The sequence below is a fragment of the Danio rerio genome, chromosome 10 (assembly GCF_052040795.2).
Source record: "Danio rerio strain M-AB ecotype USA chromosome 10, GRCz13ab, whole genome shotgun sequence".
NCBI lineage: Eukaryota > Metazoa > Chordata > Actinopteri > Cypriniformes > Danionidae > Danio > Danio rerio.
In genome coordinates, this window is record NC_141030.1 from 30,559,935 (window position 1) to 30,585,326 (window position 25,392).

Genomic DNA, 25,392 nt, shown 5'->3' on the forward strand with positions numbered 1-25,392 from the left:
ATAGCAAGTTAGTATATATTTGGTTAGATTATTTCTAGACTTTCTTCCCAAGCTTTCAGATGTAATAGTTTTCTGACATTTTGAATTATTATTATTATAACCATGTCTTTGTTTGCAGTGATTTGCAGGTGCTTACAGTGATCATTATAAATGTCTTTTCTTTCCTTGTAAGCTTCATTCATGGCAGCCAGGCATCAAAAATCCTTACAGGGGAATGGTGGTTTGGCCCGTTCCCGAGAATGTGGACATTACAGTCACACTCTACAGGGTAGGACATATTAATATAATGCATTAATCCATGCCATATGCAACATGTTAAAGATACAGCCACATAGATGCTAAACAGTATTATAATTTTAGATTTTTTTTTCACAGGATCCACATGCAGATGAGTTTGAAGACAAAGAGTGGACATTTTTTATTGAGAATGTAAGTGCCCTCGTAAATGATTATTTAAATTTAGTTGTTTTTTTTAAACAAAGGGACTAAGCCAAAGGAAAATGAATGAATGAATTTTTTTTAACAATCTATTTTTTTATTTGCGTTCATTATTATTATTATTATTATTATTATTATTATTATTATTATTATTATTATTATTATATTGTTATCATTATTATTATCATCATCAATTTTATTATTTATTTTATTAATAATCGTACTATTTAATAATGATAATAATGATAATAGTAATTATAATTATTATTTTTAATATTACTATTATGTTGTTATTATAATTATAATTATTATATTGTTGTTGTTGTTATTATTTTTATTATTATTAATATTATTATTTGTTTATTTATTTTTAATATAAATTGTATAATATAATGACAATAATAATATAATATTTATATTATTATTAGTATCAGTATTATTAAATATAAAATAAGTATACCATATGTATTTTTAAACATTTTAAATGCTTTTTAATGTTTATATTTAAATGCTTTTTTATGAACAATTCTTGTAGAAAATGTACTGTGCAAATATATCGTGAAAATAATACATGTAATTATTCTCAAAGTTCCGTTATACTGTGTTAAACTTGTATAATGTGCTGCAGGAGACGGCAAAGGGCAGTCGGAAAGTGTTGGCATCTGTGGACTTGAACATGAAGAAGTTTGCCAGTGCCACACACTCGCAGACAGACCTGATGCTCAAAATGAAGCCTCTGTCAGTGAAAGTGGTGGAGGCCACACTGAAGCTGTCTTTATCATGTGTGTTCCTCAAGGAGGGGAAAGCTACGTGAGTCCACTGCTTTATTTACTAATTCAATCATGTGGGAATCTGACCACAGCATGTCAAAATGTGACTGCAGCAAAACTGAATTGCATGAAAAGTATGGAAAAGAAGAAAAAACAAAAAGACGACCCATTTCTTAATAGTTAAATACTTCAAGAAGGATTGAATCTGACAAGCAAAACTGCAGGGAGTTTGATGTTGAACATTGGGGTGGGTTTCTTTTCTGACATTTGAAGGTCAAGAAGCAGAGCAGAATTTTCCAAAACAATGCAGCAAACTCTCAAATCACAGTCTGAGCCTGTAAAGTTGTGCTGTTTGAACTTGTATACGGGTGAAGTAATGCAAGAGAAGTTTGTGCCTAAATTCCTTTAGTGCATCTATATGAAATGTGATGTCTCAGTTTATCAATTTCATTTTTAAAAAATGTGTTCATAATGATTGATATACAGTCAATGGCCACTTTTAGGTACATCTGTTTAAAGGGATAGTTCACCCATGTGACCTCATCATGTATTATCCCTCATGTGGGATTAAACTTTTAGGAGTTTCTTTCTTCTGTTGAACAAAAAAGAAGATATTTTGAAGAATGCCCGGAGTCATTGGTGTCCATAGTAGGAAATAAGTATTATGGAAGTCAACTGGTGCCAGCAACCATTCATTCATTTATTTTCTTGTCGGCTTAGTCCCTTTATTAATCCGGGGTCGCCACAGCGGAATGAACCGCTAACTTATCCAGCAAGCTTTTACGCAGCGGATGCCCCTCCAGCCGCAACCCATCTCTGAGAAACATCCACACACACATTCACACCCACACACTCATACACTACGGACAATTTAGCCTACCCAATTCACCTGTACCGCATGTCTTTGGACTGTGGGGGAATCCGGAGCACCCGGAGGAAACCCACGCGAAGGCAGGGAGAACATGCAAACTCCACAAAGAAATGCCAACTGAGCCAAGGTTCGAACCAGCAACCCAACGACCTTCTTGCTGTGAGGCAACAGCACTACCTACTGCGCCACTGCCTCGCTTGCCAGCAAGCAACATTTTTCAAAACATATCTTTTTGTGTGCAACAGTAGAAAGAAACTCAAATAGGTTTTGAAGAAGTGAAGAGTGATTATAAAGTGACATAATTGTCATTTTTGGATGAACTACCCCTTTAAGTGTTTATAGTGGCAGAGAGAGCTCATTGATCTGCAATTAAAGAAAACATTAAACCCCAGTTTCACAGACATGACTTAAGCCTACTCCAAATTGTATGTCTGAGCTATTTCAAGTGGAAGAACAAACTAATCTTTGTATCAGTGCATTTGATTAGTCTCATGATTGATACCGATAATGATGAAACATTTTTAAACATTGCTCCTATATGAGATATGGCCTACTCCTGGCTTAGTCTAAACCAGTGTTTCCCAAACCTGTTCCTAAAAGCACACCAACAGTACACATTTTCAACCTCTCTCTAACCAAACACACCTGAATCAACTCATTAGAACATAAGAAGAGAATCAAAATCCTGAAATTAATGGGTCAGAAAAGGGATACATCCAAAATATGTACTGTTGGTGTGCCTCGGGGAACAGGGTTGGGAAACACTGGTCTAAACTATAGCCCCTTTCACACAGTGATACCGGTAATTATCTGGAAAATTTCCGGAACGACTTTACCGGTATATGGACCTGTTCACACATACAAGCTTTCCGGAAAATTGCCGGCAATTTTCAGGAAAGGTCTGTATGTGTGAAAGGGGCTTATATCTGTGAAACCAGGCCACAACTAAATAAACCTTCAAATTAGGAAAGCATGTGCTTGACAACACGTGCTGCAAATACTGACAATGCAACCAAAATTAAAGCAGTTGTGAAGGCAAAAGCCTGATACTAGCATCTAATAAAGTGGCCAGTGAGTGGAATCACAACCTGGCAAGCTCTAAAATACCTGTCTGACTTCATATAACTTTGAGGAGTGAAGACATAAATAAAAAATGTTTGAACTTGTTAACCGTGGGTCGTTGTAAATCTTTGGTTAAAGAATCCTGGATTACCTTGACTAATGTTTCATACTGCACATAATTTACCCAGATTCAAAGTCTGTGGGAACCAGAAGTTTCTGAAACTTTGATTTTTTGTATGTTGATCTACTTCCAACTGAAACAAAATATTAAGAAGGGGATGGGGCTTTATTTTTCCACACCATTCCTTCATAGTGAATCAGCAGTTAACGGTCAGACTTTGTTTGAAGATCTCCGATCTTTTTCAGTGGGTTAACTTTTCATTTTAAATGTATTGTTTACCTAAAAAATAACAATGTAAACATACATTGTAATTTTTTCTTTCACATGGACATTACCATGTAATCCTGAGCAATATATTTTATAATAATATTTTAACAATATTTTAACAATACACACATTTACTTGTAAACCCTGAGTTAACCTCCTTATTTGCATATTAGTGTTGATTGGAAGAATGCAGCATGTGACGTGTTTATAGCTCTCTTATTTTATTTTGCCAACTGAACCTTCAAGTTTATCCTGACTATACTTTTTGGACAATAAAGGTAGGAAAGAAATGCAGTGTTTGGAGTGACGATATCTCTGGTTTTATCTCAAGGTGAAAAGCTCTATACACAGTAACAGGTTCAGTGATGTCTTGTCGCAACACCTCTTGATAAATAAACTTAATAATGACTCCAATAGTTGACCAGTGATGGGTTTCCTTTGCAGGGATGAGGACATGCAGAGTCTCGCCAGTCTGATGAGTGTAAAGCCAACAGACATTGGGAACCTGGACGACTTTAATGAGAGCGATGAAGAGGAGGATAAGAGATCCAGCACTGGTATCAATCTCAGCACTGCAGCTCCAGGTATTATTTAAAACAACAACAGCATAATAATAAATGCATACAGCATGAATTCAAATTCAAATTGGATTTTGAAAAGACCATAAATGTTATGATTTGAAGAAGGATATAATGATTTTAAATACTTAAGATTCTATTGCAAACTGTAATAGTGCTATGATAGAATTTGCAATAAAATAGATGCGCGGTCAAATGCATACTCTGTATACCCTGTATTCTTGTTCTCATATCATTAATCCTCTTTCCTCTTGCACGGTTCACAGTTTTTTTTTTTGTTTTTTTTTTACGGTTCACAGTTGATGCATGTGTAATTTCTTTTACTATAGTAACTCTTACTTCCTCACATACTAGAATTTTTCCTTCTGTCTTTCTCTCACTCTCAGCACCTCACCTTTCTCTTCGATCAACACGCTTCCAAGAAAAGAGACCTGCGTCTTTTAAGAGCCCTTCAGCAGCAGGTACTTACATTTACATATGCTCTTTGCATGTTCTCTCTTGTTTTCTCTCTGTCTGATCACTTTAATGTCATTTAAATTCAACTTTAGATAAAAACCACATACAATTAATGTGCTCCATTGAAATATTTCTAAAAGAAATATGATTCTCATGTTCATTCTTCGTCCTTCATTGCTATAACTTGCATTTCTTTATGGATTTCATTAAATTGTTACAATTTAAAGGGAGATGTTCACCCATTACAACCCACTTATCATCATGTTTTTGTCAGAACCCTCATGTTTTTTGTTTATTTGCTTTTATCCATGGACATAAAAGGCAATTTTAAATATTTTATTTAGAATTTTAGTTAGAATTTCATTAAACATACAGTTGAAGTCAAAATTGTTAGCCCCCCTGTTTATTTTTTTCCTCCAATTTCTGTTTAACGGAGAGATCTTTTTCAACACATTTCTAAACATAATAGTTTTAATAACTCATTTCTAATAACTGATTTATTTTATCTTTGCCGTGATGACAGTAAATAATATTTGACTAGATATTTTTCAAGACACTTCTATACAGCTTAAAGTGACATTTAAAGGCTTAACTAGGTTAATTAGGTTAAGAAGGCAGGTTAGGGTAATTAGGCAAGTTATTGTATAATGATGGTTTGCTCTGTAGACTATCGAAAAAATATAGCTTAAAGGGGCTAATAATATTAGTAACCTTAAAATGTTTTTTTTATTTAAAACTGCTTTTATTCTAGCTGAAATAAAACAAATAAGACTTTCTTCTGAAGAAAAAATATTATCAGACATACTGTGAAAATGTCCTTGCTCTGTTAAACATCATTTGTAAAATATTTAAAAAAGAAAACAATATTCAAATGGGGGGCTAATAATTCTGACTTCAACTGTATATATAAACTATAGTATTCAAATGAGGAATAACGTGAGGTGATGAAAATAAACATGTCATAATCTTCTTTGGGTGAACAAATCCTTTAAATGTATTTTATGGTACATACCTCATTTATCTCTTTTGCTTCATCTCTCTCCCTCAACCTGCTCTTTTCTTTTCTCTTTCTCTCCTTTGCTGTATTATATTCTCCATTTTTCATCCTAACCTCAGTCAGTGGTAAAGAGAGGCCTTCTGCTGGCCTCCTCTCCCGACCAGCGTCTACCACTGTCCATAAACCTGACCTACCATCACGTCCACCTTTACCCACTCCACCTAGTCCAACCCCTCGCACCATGCCCTCACCCGCCCGCACCAGACCTCCACGTCCACCACCTATTGCCCTGCCACAGGCTCTACCTGACCCCCACACAGAGCAAAACACTGCCGGTTCACTCCCTCCAGCATTGCCTAAAATCTTCCAGCCCTCCCCTGGCTCAGGTACCACAGTACAGTGTAGTATAGTGTTTCTGTCAACAATCTTCTTTTCTGATGAAAGCAGGACAATAACTACACTTGTTTACTTGGTCAGAAAGATCTGTATTTAGCAAGGAGATGCATTACAAAAGAAAATGCATTAGTTAGGATTTTTTTTTTCTGTTCATCATAGGATCCTGAATTTGCTAACAAATTAAATAACAAATAGACAAATAGACAAACTAAATTATGCATATAAAATTCTGACAATTCTGAATTGATTATTATTTGTGATATTATGGAAAACAACCCTCTTGCTTGTGTGATGATACTTAATTATAGCTTATTAATAAAAAAAAAAACAAGAAACCCATAGAGGAACTCTTCTTTGCTTTCGAAACGTATTATTATATGGCTTTAACACACTGATCGCCTTTAGACTTTTAAGACATGTTTTTGTTTTTGCACAGATAGTGTGTGACATACTTGATAATGTCAGCTTGCATTTTGCTAAAACAACAATTGTGATAGAGTCATGCAGGTTGATTAAATTGCAATCTGTAATTTTACATGCTGTTTTGATAACTATGGCGTGCTTCTACTTGTGTATGTGGTGCAAAAGAAATTGTTGCGTAGAACTGAGAAGTGAAATTCACTATGGCCACACGCACACTGGACAGTATAAGAGTCACAACGATTCAGTTAAAAAGAATGACAGCTGTGTTTTGCAGCTGTGTGTGCATGCGTGCGTGCGTGTGTGTGTGAGTTTTTAAAGAAATTAACGTTCAAAATCTAATCTGTTTTTGCTGTTGCCACAGAAGAACCATTTTGGTTCCCCAAAAAATCTTTTAGTAAACAGTTCTAAAAAACTATATTTTTTTAGTGGGAAAAACATTTTAAAAACTAAACAATGTTTTTTTTTTTTCACTCAGAAGAACATCTATATGTCTAAATGGTTCTATAGATGTTTTCATGAATCCATCAATGCCAGTAAAAAAACAACATTATATAATAGTAAAAACAGCACTTATGCATCTGTGTATTTCTAAACCAAGCCTATTGTTTCTCCATCTGCTTTCCCCTCTGTGATTGTGTCCAGCTCCAGTGTCTTTCCCAAGAAGGCTGTCGGGCTCTGAGGGGCCTCCAGAGGGCCCCGTGACCTCTGATTATCCTCTGCTCAAACTCCCTCGGGCTTCTCTGTCTTCTCCATCGGATCCTTTCCTCCCTCAGCCTCCCTCTCCTCCTGATGTACTTGTGAAAGGTACAGAGTTTTTACTGTTTACTGTACATCTGTTTCTGATTTGACGCTGAATGAAACCTGAAGATGGCTTTGGGGAAGAATCGTTTCCTCTTAGTTTCTCTTAAGTTCTCACTTTTCTTGCCTCTCTGACTAATCCTCTTCTTTTACGTGGTCTGCGTCCTTTTTTGTGTCACTGAACTTTTGCCTCAGATTCTTTTGGAGCACCTCGTGCCAATGTTTTTAAGCCCAAGATTGTGCCCGGTGCTCGCCCTGTTTCCCCCACGCCAGTCCCCTTCCTCGAGCCCAAAACCTCTTCGCTCTCGCTCTCCGACACGCTTAAGCGTCCATCTGCTGGCACTGTGCCAGGTATTGAGACATCCTCCAGACTGCATGGAAACAGATGTAGTGTTACTAAAGTGCAATCACACTTAATGAAATATGATAAACACAATTGCTCACATTCACCAAGTCGTCACCTCAGAATTATAAGGTTCTATCTGCGTTCTAAATGATTTTGTGATATTGAGCTTCAAAGGTTTTGCACTCCATATAGCAAACAGTATGTGTGCAACAGTTCTGTTTCACACATTAACATGACAGAGGCCCTAAAAGTTCTCTAATTGTAAATGATTAAATTTCTCTTACATTTGCAAATTGGAGTAAAAGAAACAGGGCAAATGCAGATAGAACCTTCTAAATCTAATAAGACATTTTCTGCTTGTAATTGTAAGGTTCTATCTGGCAGATCATTCATTGAAGCATTACTTTTCAAGATTACAATTAGTCTGCTGATTCATTTAATAAAAAAATGGGTGTTGTAACAATATGTTGATGCTTGAGAAAGTTACATTTTTGCTTTCTATCACATTGATTTAATGTTTTAGGATTAATTTTTTCCTTGTTCAAATTAACCATACAAGACTGTCCTAAATGTTTTGTCTAGTGCAGATGTTAATTTTATGTTTGTAATATGCCAATATTTATTGACTTTTATGCTTTATATGAATTATTGAATTATATTTATTGAATTATTTGCCCCGTGAATTAAATGAAGCATTTCCCCTTCAATGCTTAATATCAAATTTAAAGACTTTTAAAGAAAACAATGAGCAAAAGAGTTGTTTAACAAAGTTTAATAATCACTGCAAATGTTTCACTGACTTTACATATACTTATAAAAATATTACACAATTAATATATTACATTTTTTAGTACCTGTTTCTTTTTCAACAATGTAAAATTTAACATTTCATATCAAAGTCAGAAAATGTTTTAAAATCATCACATTTGCACACATATTCAGCTTCAGGGTTCTTCTCAATTTTGTGTTGTGCAGCATTATTTAGTCGACTGATTTTGTGTTTTTTTCTGGTCTTTCTTGCTGTCAACGGAGCCGTCCTGATTGCAATTAAAATACTGAAAAAGAAAGAACCTTATAGAGCCAAGCTAGAGTTCATTTGTTTATCCATTTGTTTTTTAAAATGTAAAAAGCTTATAAAAAAATCACATGATGTAAATAAGATTTCATTGAATAAAAATATGGGAATACCTTAATTTTGACAAAAATGTCAGACAGATCCTTATATTTCTAAGGTGACAAAATGTTCATTTAATATAAATAAATATTTTGTTTTGTTACACTTTAATCATTATTCATAAAATGTTAATTATTATTATTGATTTAGTGCAATGGCATTTTTTGTTAAATAAAAAAAAATTAAAAAAAAAAAAAAAAAAAAAAAATATATATATATATATATATATATATATATATATATATATATATATATATATATATATATAACTTGTACACTAAATGACATTTCTGTAAATTGTAAATGCTTTGAAAGTCGTGCATTTTGCTAAAAAAATAAATAAAATAAAAATAGAAAGAACATGTCCAAATACTAAGAAGAACTGATTTTACATTTGAATTAAACCTTGCTTTGTTGCTTAAAAACCAAAGTTTCTCTTGAACCCATGTGCATATATGTTCTTTCTCTTTCTCAGATCTAAATGAACAGATGACGGCAGTGTCTGCATCTCCTTTTTTCACTGTCTCTCTAAATGAATCTGTGACCCCTGTTCCTCTGCTAAGCAAACCAGACCTTGAAGCCTTGTGCGAAACCCGTTATTCTTCTGGTCAATTTCCCAAGCCACCTTCACCTTCCTCCCTCTCCTTCCCACTGCCAGTCACTTTTACCCCAGCAGTTTCTTCCTCTTCTCTTCCTATCTTGTCCACTGATGCCCTCGCATCTGCCCCCTGCTGTTCACCACAATCTTCTTCGGCTCAGTCAGGTACTATCGCTTGCTTTAAAAATAAGAACAAGCTAAAAAATAACTAAAAATAAAAAGTGATTTATGCATTTTAGTTGGTTATTTACATATTGGTGTTTGGTGCCTAACAAACATCAAACTATCGCAAATGGGTTTTAACATGCATTAAGTGTATTTTTAAAAATGATACCGCTTTCATCTTTGAGTAAATTACACAAACATGATTTGTGAAAATGGTGACATTATTTGCATGTGCAGAAAAAGTTCATACGTGGCCTCACCCAAATATAACTGTCTTTCCTTGCCATTAATGGCTGGATAAAAGTAATGGCTAGTGCTGTGGTTGCTATACATACACATGTATACTTACTAACATCTGTCAGCATAATTTGTGGAAAGACTTGCTCTGAAAATTTTTTTTACCCACACAACATTGGTTAAAAGCTGTCATTTTGTGATAAAGTTTATTGACTTTTGGAAAATATTGCAAATGTTTGCCACAAATCTGAAACCAGTCTCATAGTGGACTACAGAACCGGATGCGAGCAGGTGCATAGTGCTTCTTTGAAAGTTGCACCACACTGTAGAAAGCTAATAGTTACTTTACTTGTGAGTAAAGTAAATGTGAGTAAACCCATTGTAACTTGCATTTTGTATTATATATAATTATCCACATAGTAATTTACTTTAAGGCAAAGTGTTTACTTTCCGCTTTAAAAACTGATTGCTTACCAATAGGTTTGCTCAAATGTTTTAACGAAAGTCAACTACTTGTTTTTTTTTTACAGTGCCAAGTACTACTCCTAATACTGCCGTTACAAATAATACAATTTTAGTCCATTTTTTTAAACATTTGTTTAGATGTATCCTAAATTTAATCTCTATCATTTTGGGTTTGTCTTAAATAAAGCAAATAAAGATGTTTTGTCATGTTGTTCTGGATAGTCCCACCTTATTAGTAAAACAAATGAATGAAAAAATAAATAAAATTTCCTAAAAATTTTATGATGATATATATATTTAAAAATATTTTATTACCTGTTTTTTCAAGAGTTCACACTTAGATATTGCTTGATAATAATAGCAGGTTTGGAATGCTGTCCTGGAAGAGAACCATAAGCTCGTAGATAATTGAGCCCAGGGCTCCCATCTGGTTGATGAGCATGTAAGGGGAGTACGAGATCAGGTAGTTCTTGAGAGCTCCTCCTGGTAAAGGAGGAAAGGAGGAGATGGGGTAGATGGAGGTGTTTCTTTTGAAAACGAAGATAAGGGAGTAGTTTTAGCTTGGCTACTTATAGTAAGTTTGGATAAATCTGATTGGCTAACTATTGATTGTAGATGAGAGACCAGCAGTGATCAATCATATCACGTGCTCCTCTCAAAATTAGTTTGTGAAACTTCACTTAATGAATATTATATGATTTTCAGATTTACCCAGAGAGCTCAACACACTTACAGAGGAGGATCAAACAAATCCATTTCTACAAGGTGAAAAAGTGTTACAATATAAAACTGTCTAGCTACACCATTTCTTTACACTCAAGTAGTTCCTTCCTTCTGATGAACACAAAACAAGATATGGTAAAGAATGTTGGGGAAAGGATGCATTAGTAGTAACATCCATAGTAGGAGCAAAATATCCCATAGAAGTAAATAGCATTTTATCCAACATTCTCCAGTATTCCTTTCTTTGTGTTCATTAGAAGAAAGAAAATCAAACAGGTTTTGAACAAGTATAGAGTGAGTAAATGATGGCAGCATTTTCATTTTTGGGTAAATATCCCTTTAATGATGAAAATATTCAGAAAATATGGTTCTGTTTCAGTTTGTGTCATGTTTTACAGATATTCTTGCTGAAGAAGCGAAGAACTCTGAACCTAAAAACGAGCAGCATCACTCATCTCGGACCGTCAGCAGCATTAGCATTGCCAATCAACAAGTATCTTCTTCGCTCTCTCAACCTGAAACCAACAGCACAGAAAGAAAAGAGCTCAGACCTGCCATGGCTGTAAAAAGGTGAGCATTTAAATATTGGTTTTATGTTCTGTCATGAAGAACTTTACTAACATCAGTCTTTATTTATGAATGTTTGTTAGTCTTCATATGATCACAATTAAAGGTATAGTTCACCCAGAAAAAAAAAATGTACTCACTATTTATGCACCCTCAAGTGATTTCAAACCTTTATGAGTTTCTTTTCACAAAAGATGTTATTTTGAAAAACCACCATTGGCAACCATAATAGAAAAAAAACAAATACTATGAAAGCTAATGGTTACAGTTGCACCAGCAGTGCGTAAGTTAAAACATAGCTTAGATGTGACTTAAAGGTACTCAATTTATGCACTACTAAATATTCGGTAACACTTTATTTTGATGGTCCTTTTAAGTATTAGTAGACTGTGTGCTTAATATCTGTTGATATGCTCCTTCAACTGGCATTTAACTGACTATGAGAAACTTTGCGAGTACATGTCAACTTGCACTAACTCCAACCTAACAGTCTGCTTATAATCTAATGAGAATTAGTTGGCATGTAGATGCAATGTAACTTAAATTCAACAAACGGACCATCAAAATAAAGTGAACAAATATTTTTGTGTTGCACGACATAACGATAAGTTCCAACTAAATATTTACGGCAGCATCACCTGATGTATAATGGTAGAAAAGAGATGACAGCGAGATTAGTTTACATAGAAGAGCTCGCGATGACAATTAAGAATGATCTCCCTCTACTCTCAGCCATAATTTCCTTCCAAATCTTGTATTTTTCGGTTTGTGAAAGAAGAGTTTATGATATGAAGAATGATTTGATAACTTTGTGTTTTTCATGTGCATTCATGGCTGACGATGCAGGTATGTGCATCGTCTGTTATTAGTGACTGACTGTAATGTAATATATAGATGCATTAGTTGCAGAATTTTAAAGCAGTTTAATGATTTAAATGGATTGGATATTACGTCATTAAATGCGACTACGCATGACTTTTTACAGAGAGTTTATGACCTACTGACTATAGTTTGCCTTAAGAACATGTGGTGCAACCGAAGTACAAATAAATTTAGTTACAAACTAGCTAGTAGTAACTAAGCCTTTAGTGTGGACTTAACGTTCCAGTTTAAGAAAGAACGGTCGGTCACACTTTATTTTGGTTCGTTTACTGAATTTAAATTACATTGCATCTACATGCCAACTAATATTCATTAGATTATAAGTAGACTGTTAGTTTAGGGTTAGTGTAAGTTGACATGTACAGTTCATCAGCCTATCATAAACAGACCAAGACATTTGCCTACACCATCCATCCTCCATAGCTTCCCCTCAAAACTCCAATCCTGCATTAATCCTGCTTGTCCTGTTTTCACCACTAACATTGATGCATCGCAAATATGGAAAACCTGCATCTAACTAACCATTCCAACCATGCTCTGTGGACTCTTACCCAACATTTTGCCACATTTGACACCAAATATCTTTGTCTCCCAGTCTTGGTCTTGAATCATCATCAGGAGGACAGCCTGTGGAAACTTCCGGATCTGAGGAACTGGACATTAGGACTCTTCCTTCTCCTCATCCATTCTCAAGTCCAGCAACAAAACCTCTTTCATCTGCAGTTTCCACTCAAATGGAGAAAAAACAGCCAGTTTTTATTGCAGAGAAACCACCATTGGCTGAGGAAGAGCCAGATTTTAAAATGGCTGATTATGATAAAGTGATCATGACCTCTCAGCCTCTCATCAAAGACGTTACATTTGAGAAACAGCCTGAGAAAGAGCCCCTCAGAACTGACAGTGAAAAACAAATGCAGTCCAGTCAGGTTCAAACTTTTTCACTAACCACTGATGACTTACTGAAGAAAACAGAAAGCACAAAAAATGACTCAGCAGAGGAAGTTGTTTTGAAAGAGGAACCGAATGAACTGACGGGTACTTTACTTTGTGCTGACCTCAACAAGTCAGACGAGGACAAAATCATCAAGAAATTTGCCTCCGCTTTGGTTACCAATTTAGAGCAAAATGCTCCCAACGTATTATCTAGTTCATCACAAGATGATCATAAGGAAAAGACTCAAGTGTTGATGGAAGAAGTCCTTACATCTAATACCAGTGGGAATTTGAGAGAAAAACAATCCCATAAGGATGATCTGGACAACAATTTAATAATTGAGGAAAGGTGAGTTTGTTGTGTTACACTCCCAAATACATGAACTTTCCGGTTTTCAGCCACTTCCAGTTTCAGTTATTCCATATCTGTCCTCGAATGAAGCTTATTTGAATAGTTAAGCTTATAAAACTCACTTCAGTGTCATGAATAGCAACTGTTTTATAGATAAGGCATTTGACTGGTGCAGTATGAACAGATAGGTCTGTGTATCTTCTCCCTCAACCGCAGAACTATACTTATGTAGAATTACATCATCCACATCAATTCTCCAGAAGCTTCCTGAAGTCCCTGATATACTTCAAGTGAAATCGAAAGACAAAACTCAGGCCAAAACAAAGTTTGTTTTGAATTTCTTTCAGGAGTTTAAAACAGCTTGCTAAATCCTTCTGGAAAAGTTAACTTCAGCTAGTACACATATACAGTACAGAGTACTAATAGACCATGGCAGTTGTATTGAATGTATTAGGTGGATGTGACTCCACTTTTATAAACTTGGAAGGTTAGTGTGTTTTTTTTTTTCAGTCAGGCTAAATTTAGGTTAGGTGTCATTATGTTCTTTAGATGGGGACAACAACACTAATATTATTAATAATATTTTTAAAACTGTCATGCAATTGACATGCACATTGTAGCTTGACTTGTAACTTGATTTGAGAATTCCAGACGTAAATTATTTTCAATAACAAAACTAGTACATTTGTAATTCATCATGCACAAGAATAATAATAACCTCATTACCATACTGAAAAAATTGAAGCCTAGCTTTATGTTTCTATGAAATTTGTTATAAAAACTTTTAAACACATTTAAAATTTGATATGAATATCCCATGCACCTTTTTGCTTGTTACATTTCTGGTTTGTTAACTACTGTAAAACCATGATAATGGTGATTATTTAAAAGAAAAGCATTCTATGTTATTGCACGTTGTTATCAAGGTTGTGGAAAATAACGGCACAGCTTCATTTATTAATTCAATTGTATTTTGCATCAGAGAGCTCCGTAACAAACTCAAACAAATGCAAAATGTGACCATTCAGTCACAGTCTGGAGGCCTATATGAGTAAAACTCTGAGTTCTTTTACATGGACACTAATTATCTAATTTTAATACAATTAAGACAATATTCTGATTAAGACTTCACCTTTAAACAACGATTTTTGATTAATTTAATTTGATTAAAGAACATATTCGAACTAAACAGAAATCAAATTAAGACATGTGGAGTATGCAGATTTTATTTGCATAATTGTAGTGCAGCACAGACATGTAAACACCTTAATCAAACTATTACAGTCATGTCGGACTTGTCGCTGCATCTTGTAACAGGATAGTCTATACACACATGGCTGTTTGAACGAACATTATAAAGCTGCACCTACTGAGTCAGTAAAGGACCACAGACATACACATCATGAAATGCAGAGGTTTTTTTTCGTTCTATTGGCCGTGTAGTATCAAACACCATTAAAACAACATTCTTCCAGCAGTCCTTACTTCATACGCTAATCTAGTACCTCACACAGGGGGCATGAATAAAGTGTTCCTGAATGAAAGGGAAACTGCCGGACTGCAGTTAAGGTCAAAAAAATAAATAATGAAACACCTGAAAATCAGGAAACTCCTATGGAAAGGTGGATAGCGTGGTGATGTAATGGCTTTAATTGAAATATGTGCTATAACATGTAAAACGGGATCATGAAAGGAACATTCAAAATGCAATTCAAGTAAACACCTTAATCATATTATTGTCTTATTCAGAATAGGGCAAATAATTCAATGACTGATGTCCATGTAAACGTAGTCAATGTCTTGACTTTTCTTTACTAAATGCTCCTTTCTCTTTGTTTCTTACAACATTTTTTTCTTTCTGTCTCTTTTTCTTTCTTTTCTTCAATGCACTTAGTCAAAATGAAATGGTCTTCACTACACCTGAAAGTCCTAGCGTTGGTCTCTATCTGGCTGCCCATATTAAATCAGATCAGCCTAAAGAGCTTCCTCTCATTCATTCCCAATCCCTGGACCTCCAAATTCTTAAATGCATCCCAGAACAAACTCCAGCAGTCAGTGAACCTGCCAAACCAGAGCTGATTGTGAAGAAGTCAGACAACACAGTGTTGGAGTTCCCGTCAAAGGCCCAAGCCGAAGTACCAATCTGGAGTTGTCTGGAAGAGAAAGTACAAGATCAAGAGGATACATTGAGAGATGAGGAGATACATGAGCACAAAACACCTCAGAAAATGCCAAAGTTAGAAACTAAATCCTCAAAAAAGTCTTTAGAATCAGGGTAAGAGATATTTTGATAGTCTCTAATGATGGACCATGATTAAATTCTTGCATGTTTTGCATGAGTTTTGCCACACATCATTTTAAGTGTGTTTTGGGGTGTTTGTATACTCTCAACTATTAACAGGAGAGTGGGATTTGGCAAGCCATACAAACTGAAGATTTGGATATAAGCTTCTGATACTGGCTTCATATTTGCATCAGTGTTTTAATAGGCAAACATGTGTGAATAGAGACTCGTTATTGCATGCTTTGGTCAAAACAAGGTAGGTAAAGAGTGACATAAACCCTATTCCTTACCTCACAGAGATGAAAAAGCAGTTTCTGAGGATGCTGAGAATTGTATTTTAAGTGAACCAGTGTCCCAGCAGCCACTACCCTCCATTGTCCTTAAACCACAGCCATCTGAGTCTGTTAAGGAGAAGAAAATAGAAGCTGTTAAAGTCAGTATACCGGTCCGTATGAAGCCTGCGCTTCCTGTGATCTCCCCTGCTGCTTCTGTAAAGGGAAAGGACAACAGGACATCGCTACATCTGGAGGAACTTTGCCCTATGACGCCCAACCAGTCTCTGGATACAGAGTCCTACGGAAATAGTTTAAGGAAAAAGGTCACGTTTGAAGCAGAAAGTGTGTTGTGGGCCACAGTAGAGGAGAAAACAAAAGAAAACAGTGATGAGGGTGTAAGCTTGGGCGAGTTGAAACTGGAGAAGGAGGTTCTGGATAAGGGGTAAGTTAACCCCCGAGGCATGGAGTTTTGTGGAGACTATTGGGGATTGCATGCTTTGCAAGAACTACTGTTTAAACGTTAAGGCTGATTTATACTTCTGCGTCAAACGCCGGTGTATGCTACGGCGCTGACGCATAGCCCTTCGCCGTCGCGTCGCGTCGCTGACGTGCACCTCTCAAAAATGTAACTACACGTCACAACGACACGTAGCGCAAGCTCTGTGATTGGTAGGCTTGGTAGCGCTGATGAGTTTGGGCGGGACTGAGAGCCGTGTGAATGGTGCGAGCCTGATGGAGCGATTGTTTACAAGTGTGGAGTCCCGTGAAGGAGCTCCGGATGGAAAGTTTTGTTTTGAGTTTACCTCATAGTTAAAGTTGTTGCACGTCCGCCGGTTCCTGCCTCAAAATGAGCGAGTTTGAGCCACTTGTACATCCCGGAAGTGTTCAGGAAAAGCCAAACAGCAGCAAAGAAACTCGACACAGAGGAACATTTACACCTCACTGCCAACTAGCATTTCGGAAGTGTTAATGCAGACCAACAGTGACAGCGCGCAAAAGTAAAAATGCACAGCTTGTGCTTGTACACACATGCGCTGTGGGTTACGCCGGGTATACGCAGAAGTATAAACCCAGGCTTTAGGGGTCAGTGGAAGTTTTTTGCTTATTTGTAAAAAACGAACATGTTCCAGACCCCAAACGTTTTTAACAGTTGTGTATGTTGATATTTTTAATCATTTCAGCATCACATCATCAATCTATCAGTTCATTATGCCTGAGCTTCTAATGCATCTCTTGAAATAAGCATTTGTTTTACTTGCTGGGAGGGGGAGAATTTTGATGATTAAAGGTTATTCTTGTCACTTAAACCTTTTGGTTCATGGCAGCCAACTTGGTCAGAAAAAATCAGAAATCAAGTCTAAGGAGCAAGATGATTCCTTCATTTCCACTCATAAAAACACTAACCAAGAATGCCAGGAAATAGAAAAGACAATAGACAAGGATGATTCAGATGATAAGCAGATGGTGAAAACCGACAGTGAGACTATTTGCACAACTCAAGATGAACTTGAAGATGACCTGAAGTCTGTAGATGTGTGTTCAGAGACCCAACTCAGCCATGACCTGGATGTGAAAACTGACAAGTACCTGGACTCAAGCAAACAGGAGCATGACTCTGATCAAGAGGATGTATCTGTAGGCTTCATACGGGGGATTTTTGGTGTCCTTTATAAAGGGTAAGTGGGATGGATGTGAGATTTGTGGAGTTTCCTTTGACTTGGCATCTGCATGGCTGTATTTTGAAACATAAATGTTGTCATTGTGACCATGCATTTGCAAGAAAGCTTTTGCATCTAGTGTTAGGGTGTCCTATAGTAGAGAGAAGCATAGCCTGCTTGTTTGATGAATTAGTAACTAGTGCTGGCTTTTTGTGAACGGAAACTATTGGTTCAATGTAATTATGTCATCTAAATGTCCTCATCCTTTAGTTATGAGACTGTGACGTCTATACTACAGCAGCCAAGCGAAGCAGAAACAGATGTTCAAGATGACCCAATCTTGGACAACCAAGATGGACCCGTGGTTGAAATTCTTCCTCCCGAGGCCTTCTGCGACACCAAAATTAAGCATGCAACTGTCGATGAGCCTCAGGAATACCTGTTCAAGGATTTGTTGCCATCTGGCGAGTTACAGATAGATATACAGACCTCTGAGCCTGTGGCCATGAGCCTGGTGGAGTGCCTAAAACTGGCTGCCAGAGAAACTCAAACCAGATCCGTTAATGATAAAGAAAGCCCTTCAGAACAGAAAACAACAAATGTGAAGTCTCAAATAATGACGCCTAAACAAAGCATGACAGTAGATTTGAAACCTGAAATTGTGGTGTCAAATGAAGAAAAGAAACCTCTGGAAACCACACAAGAAGACATAACTGTTAAGGAAGAAGTGCAAAACATCAGCATTGTGGAAACAGATGGTTTGGTGGCCAACGTTAAGGAGATACAAATACAAGAAAACTCAGGAAGAAATGAACACGAGAAATTTCAGCACAGCAAGAAAACAGCAGTGGATTTAAGGCCTTTAACGGCGTCAGAGGGGTCACAGGAAGAGCTGGAGTTTGAAATGGGTCAGGAAGACTTAGGGACAGTGTGGTCTGCTGATCTATATATGGACGGAGGGTAAGTGCATGGGACGCTTTCTCTGCCTGCACTGCCCTCATTTTTATTACCCTCCTTACCTGAACGGCACGATTTTGGCAATGTTCCGTCTGGCTGACAGGAGTTGCATTACGTTATTCGTATCTGTCTGTGACGAGGGCTGATGTGACTGTGGATTTATTTCAAGCTGATATATATGTTGTGGGTTTGTGTTCTCAGTGTCTTTTAAATGTGTTTTGTGTCCTATAGTCAGCAAGTCTTTTAAGAAATGGGTCGGGATACGCTCGGCTCGGTCTGTTGGCATTTCTGTGTGGAGTTTGCATGTTCTCCTCGTGTTTGCGTGGGTTTCCTACAGGTGCTCTGGTGTCCCCCACAAGTCTAAAGACGTGGTTTAGGTAAATTGGGTAGGCTAAATTGTCCGTAGTGTATGTGTGTGAATGAGTGTGTATGGATGTTTCTCAGTAATGGGTTGCAGCTGGGAGGGCATCTGCTGCGTAAAACTTATGCTGGATAAGTTGGCAGTTCTTTCCACTGTGGCAACCCTGGATTAATAAAGGGACTAAGCTGAAAAGAAAATGAAATGAAATTAAGCCGAAAAGAAAATAAATGAATGAATGAATGAATGAATAAATTCGACAGGACCACTTGCTTAAGATTGACCACAGCTGGTCCCGCATTAGATAACACATGATTCACTAATCAGACAATTCCGTACTATAAATAACCAGAGTTTCTTACTGCACTTATCTTCGTCTTGAAGAATCCCCTCCCTCACTCCTCCCTCCTTTTTCTAGAACATGGCTGCGACACGACGGCTCAGTGATTAGCACTGTTGCCTCACAGCAAGTCACTGGTTAAAAGTTCTTACTGGACCAGTAAACATTTCTGTGTGGAGTTTGCATGTTCTCTCCGTGCTCAAGTGGGTTTCCTTGTTTCCCCCGACAGTCCAAAAACATGCTATATAAGTCAATTGACTATACCAAATTGACACTAAATACTACTTACTAAGAGCTCGTCTAGCTATCACTATAATCTGTCATTAGCCATAAACGAGTCGGGGGATTCATCAAGATCTACCTGAGCTCAAACTCCCATCTCGCTCTACAAACTGGAGGGAGCCCAGGGCTTGGGGATCTTATAAGCTCAGGGCTTTTGCCTAGGACAGCATGCCAAACTTAGCTTTATAATCAATCAATCAGTGTTGTATAATCAACACTGAAATTGAAAAACAAAGCATCATCAAGGCATCAGAAAGCTTAATTGTAGACGCCTCAGAAAGACCACAAGATGTAAACGTCAATGAGGATGTTTCTCCAAGAAGCTCAGTGGTTCCTTGGCCATTTCCTTCTCCTAAACTTGAAAGACACCTAGAGACTTCTAAAAGCACAGATAGTTCAAGTGTAAAGAATGATGACCAGTCGGAGGAGAGTGTTCTGTTAGAAAAGATCCGTCAAATGGCAGAAGATGAAATGGCTAAACCAGCATCTACTCCCCCACGTGCTAAAATACGCTTGATACCCTGCAAATCTGATGTCGGGGGATTCATCAAGATCTACCTGAGCTCAAACTCCCATCTCGCTCTACAAACTGGAGGGAGCCCAGGGCTTGGGGATCTTATAAGCTCAGGGCTTTTGCCTAGGACAGCATGCCAAACTTAGCTTTATAATCAATCATCAGCTAAGTGTGAACTCTTGAAAATTCCCTTAGTGTTGTTTTGAATTATTTACATTCATAAATTAATCCTTTCTTCCTCAAAATATTAAGCAACCAAAATTATTTTGACACTGATAAAAAATACCAAGAAATGTTTCAAATAGATTTATTAGAATTATTCATGAAGGACCTTGTGACACTGAAGACTGGAGTAATGATGCTGAAAATTAAACTTTCTTATCATAGGAATAAACTATTTTATTGAGTGATTGATTAACATTCCACAACATTACTATTTTGTTTGTTACCATTTTAATAATCATTGTGTTTCTTTAACATTTCTTTGGTGAGACTTTTTCCATTTTTCAGAAACACTGAAAAATGTTACCAACACCAAGCTTTGGAGTAGTATTGTATATATGATGAGCATGAAATACATGGTGTTGGTTTCTTTTGTAATAGAGCAGGCTTTGATTTTGGGCTCTCTGTGGTTTTTCAAACAGGACTGAACAGCAATTTCACAGCTTGTTTGTCTATTTTGCAACTGCACGCTTGCAAAATACGTGTCGCACCAACTGTGGGCTAGCACTGCTCTTTGTAGCCCCTTGCTGGAAGTGATTGTGCCTTTTCACATAATTGCATTTTAACTGAAAACCCTTTGCACGCTATAATAATATCCAACTTGGTAAGATACAACATTTTGATATCATGTTCTGGTGTCCTGTTTCTCACAGACCAGACGAATCCTCAATACCACGAATACTAAGAGATTTCCCACCCACACAAATGCTGAAATCACCTCAGACTGTCTTTCCACCAGAATCAACATTGTCATCATTAAAAGACACTGCACCAATGGAGGCAATTTCCCAATCTGCAAGCAAAGTTGACCCTCCCTACCAAGACGAGAGTACACAGTCTCTACCGCCAGTTCCTTTACAGGAAGTCGGCCTTGATGCCATAAATCCTGATGTTAGTTTTGCAGCCGCTCCACAGTGCGATGAAAGGCTAACCACTTTATCACACATAACTACAGAAACAGCAGCTGCAAACACTGAAATATGCAAAGATAATGCAGAAGAGACAAGTAGTAATAACTTGTCACCACTTGAGGGCAACATTACCAACACTACATGTATAATCAACAATGAAATTGAAAAACAAAGCATCATCAAGGCATCAGAAAGCTTAATTGTAGACGCCTCAGAAAGACCACAAGATGTAAACGTCAATGAGGATGTTTCTCCAAGAAGCTCAGTGGTTCCTTGGCCATTTCCTTCTCCTAAACTTGAAAGACACCTAGAGACTTCTAAAAGCACAGATAGTTCAAGTGTAAAGAATGATGACCAGTCGGAGGAGAGTGTTCTGTTAGAAAAGATCCGTCAAATGGCAGAAGATGAAATGGCTAAACCAGCATCTACTCCCCCACGTGCTAAAATACGCTTGATACCCTGCAAATCTGATTTCGAACTCCCTGCAACTCCACCTCTACAACTTAAATCCAGCATGAAAACGCCCGTGGATGAGATGCAGTTACATTTAGATCAGAAAAAAATCACAAATCCACCTTCAGTGATTTTCCAGGAGCAAACAGACGAGGAGATTAATAACAGTCAGTCTCAGACTTCATCTGCACCAATAGAGAGTTTTACGTTAGATGACAGACAGAGAGAGGAAAGTGCTAATAATGCGGTTTTAGATGACAACGTCCTGTTAAACAAGCAAGAACCAAACATCCAGCTGGAATGCGTAGCAGCTGAAGGGGAGCGCCAAGATACGTCAGCTGCTGAGCCCACAGAGAACGCAGAAACACAAACTAAAACTGAGAAAGAGGAACAACTAGATTTAAGTGTTGATAGAAGTGAAGAGACTCAAATGGAGCTGGATAAACCACCATCTCCTGTGCCTGATGAATTGTAAGTTTAAGTGGTGTGTAAAAAGTACAATTCAGTTTTATTTTACCATGTTGTTTTGTTGGAACTGAATGTCGTCAATGGTTCACACAATTTTTTTATGTTTACTAATGAGTAATATACTCATAACAGAGTTCTTTTTCATGCTTAATTTAGTTGTAAAAAGAAGTTCAATGATGCCGTTCATGCTTCTGAGCGATGTCAATATAATTACTACCTGTTTCGTTCAATTTGTATCACATTAGTTTATTCTATGATTTCTCTTTTAAGCATACTGATGCCTTTTTGTTCACAAAGTCAATTTATTTATTTGACCAAAATGTAGCATGATATTGTTAAATGTAGATATATATTTTATTGTTTTATATACATATATATATATATATATATATATATATATATATATATATATATATATATATATATATATATATATATATATATATGTATGTATGTATGTATGTATTGTTTTAATAAGACAATGTCTATTTATATTTGTGATGGTATCAAGCAGTGTTTCTCAACCACAATCCTGGAGGACCACCAGCACTGGATGTTTTGGATGTCTCCTTTGTCTGTCACACCCATTAAATAACTTTCAATCTCTGCTAATGAGCTGAGGATCTGAATCAGGTGTGTTTGGTTAAGGAGACATGGAAAATGTGCAGAGCTGGTGGTCCTCCAGGAACATGGTTGCACTTGCATAAAGCATAATCACTACAGTCTTCAGTGTCACTTGAACCTTCAGAAATAGTTGATAAATGATGTTTGATGCTCAAGATAGAAAATATATTACATCACAATGTATTATCGACAATTATTTTGGAAAGCATTTTAGTGGAAACTAAAAATATGTTGCAAGTTTTCTTTTGTGAATACTGCATGAATACAGCACACACAGGTGCTGGCCATATAATCAGAATATCTTTAAAAAATTGTTTAATTTCACTAATTCTATTGAAGGAATGACAACTTGTATAATGAGTACATTCATTCCACACAGACTGGTATATTTCTTGTATTTCTTTTCATTTTGATGACAACTAATAAAAACTCAACCCCAAACTCAGCAGCTGTCCAGTATTTAGCCCAGGTAAGACGATTCTGACATTGTCTGTTGTTCAGAAGTGGCTTGACACAAGGAATGCAACAGTCTTGTTACTTCTGTGTGTAGCAGCTCTTGAAGCACTGACTCCAGCTGCAGTCCACTCTTTGTGAATCTCCCCCACATTTTTGAATGGGTTCTGTTTTACAACTCTCTCCAGTGTGTGGTTATTCCTATTGCTTGTACACTTTTTTCTACCACATCTTTTGCTTTCCTTCAACGCTCTATTACTGTGCTTGGACACAGAGCTCTGAGACCAGCCAACCTCTTTGCAATGGCTTTTGTGTCTTGCCCTCATTATACCAGGTGTCAATGATCGTCTTTTGGACAGCTATAAAATCAGCCATCTTCCCCATGATTGTGTAACCTACAGAACTAGAGACCATTAAAGCCCTTAGCAGGTGTTTTGACTAAATTAGCTGATTAGAGTGTGGCACCAAGTGTCTTCAATATTGAACGTTTTCACGTTATTCTCATTTTTTAAGATACTGAATTTGGGGTTTTCATTGGTTGGTATAAAAATCAACAACATTAAAGGAATTAAAAAGTTGGATTACATCAGTCTGTGTGGAATTAATCTATTTCTTATGTAAGCATCACTTCTTGAATGGAATTAGTGAAAGCACCTTGGTATTAGTATAGTATTAGTTTAGTACCTTAGCATCAGTGATGACCAGCACCTGTGTTTGATATAGAAAATCATTTTCTATCACTTCTTTTTTAATTTAGTAGGTCTTCTCTGCATGAAACTAATAATTTATTTTTAAAAATCACATTGACTGCAAACCTCTGAAGGGTAGTATAAGAACACTGTGAATAATATTTTGCATGTATTTTTTTCAATAACACCTAAACAACGCCAAATATATTGCAGATACCAAAAACAAAAGAAAATGCATTTTACATAGAATAACAATTTTGTTTTTACTTTATCGTGGGAATATGGCATTTAGAAAACAAATGAAGAAGAAGCAATGATTCAAAACTGAGGTTGCACAATATTGGAGAAAACTGGCAATGTGATGTTTTTGATTTTTTGCAATGTCTATTGCCATATGAACAATTCACCAGATGACTTGAACAGCTCTATTTGGCAATAATTTATTATTTTAGAATGATTCTGTAATTCTGTTGGATCATTTATATGCATAAAATGCAACAAACAAATTACAAGCATACATAAATACAGCAGAACAAAGATACAGAAAGCAATAATGCATTATGGTCTTCTGGAAAACCTACCAGTATTCATTTACAGAAACTGAATAATCAAATTTAAAGGTCACACTTCATTTTGATGGTCCATTTGTTGAATTTAAGTTACATTGCATCTACATGCCAACTAATTCTCATTAGATTATAAGTAGACTGATAGGTTGTCGGGGTTGGGGTTAGGGTTAGTGTAAGTTGACATGTACGTCCAAAGTTTCTTATAGTCAGTTAAATGTCTGTTGAAGGAGCCGTATCAGCAAATATTAAGCAGACAGTCTACTAATACTCAAATGGACCATCAAAATAAAGTGTTATCAATTTAAAAAAAAAAATGTTATATTGTCTAACCCTAGTGGAAATCACATATTTAAAAATGTGTTAAAAAGAAAGTAACGTCAGTAACATGTTTCCTGTTCTTTTTATAGGAATAGTCATCCTCAGGAAAAAGAGTCCTCTAGTTTGACCCAGGAACCTAAAGGGGTCAAGACACCATCTAAAAGCCCAGACAGTGTGCAGGTCAATGGCCAGACCACCATAGAAGCGTCGCATGTCATCGTGCCTCCAATGCGCAGTAAAAAGAAAATAATCCCACCACCAATGGATCTCACACTGGTAAAATCAATAGATGAGTCAAACAGAGACGGCTCAGCAGTGCCTGCGTGGAGTGTGAGTGGTGTATTTATATTTTAGCATCTTGTTATACTCTAAACTTTGGTTTTTCTAACCACGTCTTG

At 36.5% G+C, this 25,392-nt stretch overlaps 1 protein-coding gene across 50 annotated transcripts in view; it reads left to right on the plus strand.

Moving 5' to 3' along the window:
- Window positions 1-25,392, plus strand: part of ehbp1l1b (EH domain binding protein 1-like 1b) — a 54,244-nt gene that overhangs the window by 13,745 nt on the left and 15,107 nt on the right. For 2 of the 50 annotated variants that reach the window (XM_087270709.1, XM_087270710.1), the window contains exons 3-20: window positions 173-268; window positions 376-429; window positions 1,067-1,248; window positions 3,974-4,113; window positions 4,494-4,568; window positions 5,680-5,946; window positions 7,022-7,183; window positions 7,373-7,528; window positions 9,173-9,460; window positions 10,868-10,927; window positions 11,284-11,455; window positions 12,930-13,616; window positions 15,514-15,894; window positions 16,201-16,620; window positions 17,504-17,854; window positions 18,107-18,796; window positions 21,163-22,344; window positions 25,084-25,324. In XM_087270709.1, coding sequence (XP_087126835.1) covers window positions 173-268; window positions 376-429; window positions 1,067-1,248; window positions 3,974-4,113; window positions 4,494-4,568; window positions 5,680-5,946; window positions 7,022-7,183; window positions 7,373-7,528; window positions 9,173-9,460; window positions 10,868-10,927; window positions 11,284-11,455; window positions 12,930-13,616; window positions 15,514-15,894; window positions 16,201-16,620; window positions 17,504-17,854; window positions 18,107-18,796; window positions 21,163-22,344; window positions 25,084-25,324 — 5,604 coding nt within the window. The remainder of the gene's footprint in view (window positions 1-172; window positions 269-375; window positions 430-1,066; window positions 1,249-3,973; window positions 4,114-4,493; window positions 4,569-5,679; window positions 5,947-7,021; window positions 7,184-7,372; window positions 7,529-9,172; window positions 9,461-10,867; window positions 10,928-11,283; window positions 11,456-12,929; window positions 13,617-15,513; window positions 15,895-16,200; window positions 16,621-17,503; window positions 17,855-18,106; window positions 18,797-21,162; window positions 22,345-25,083; window positions 25,325-25,392) is intronic. The other 48 variants (XM_087270716.1, XM_087270717.1, XM_087270711.1 and 45 more) reach the window with 29 other exon arrangements.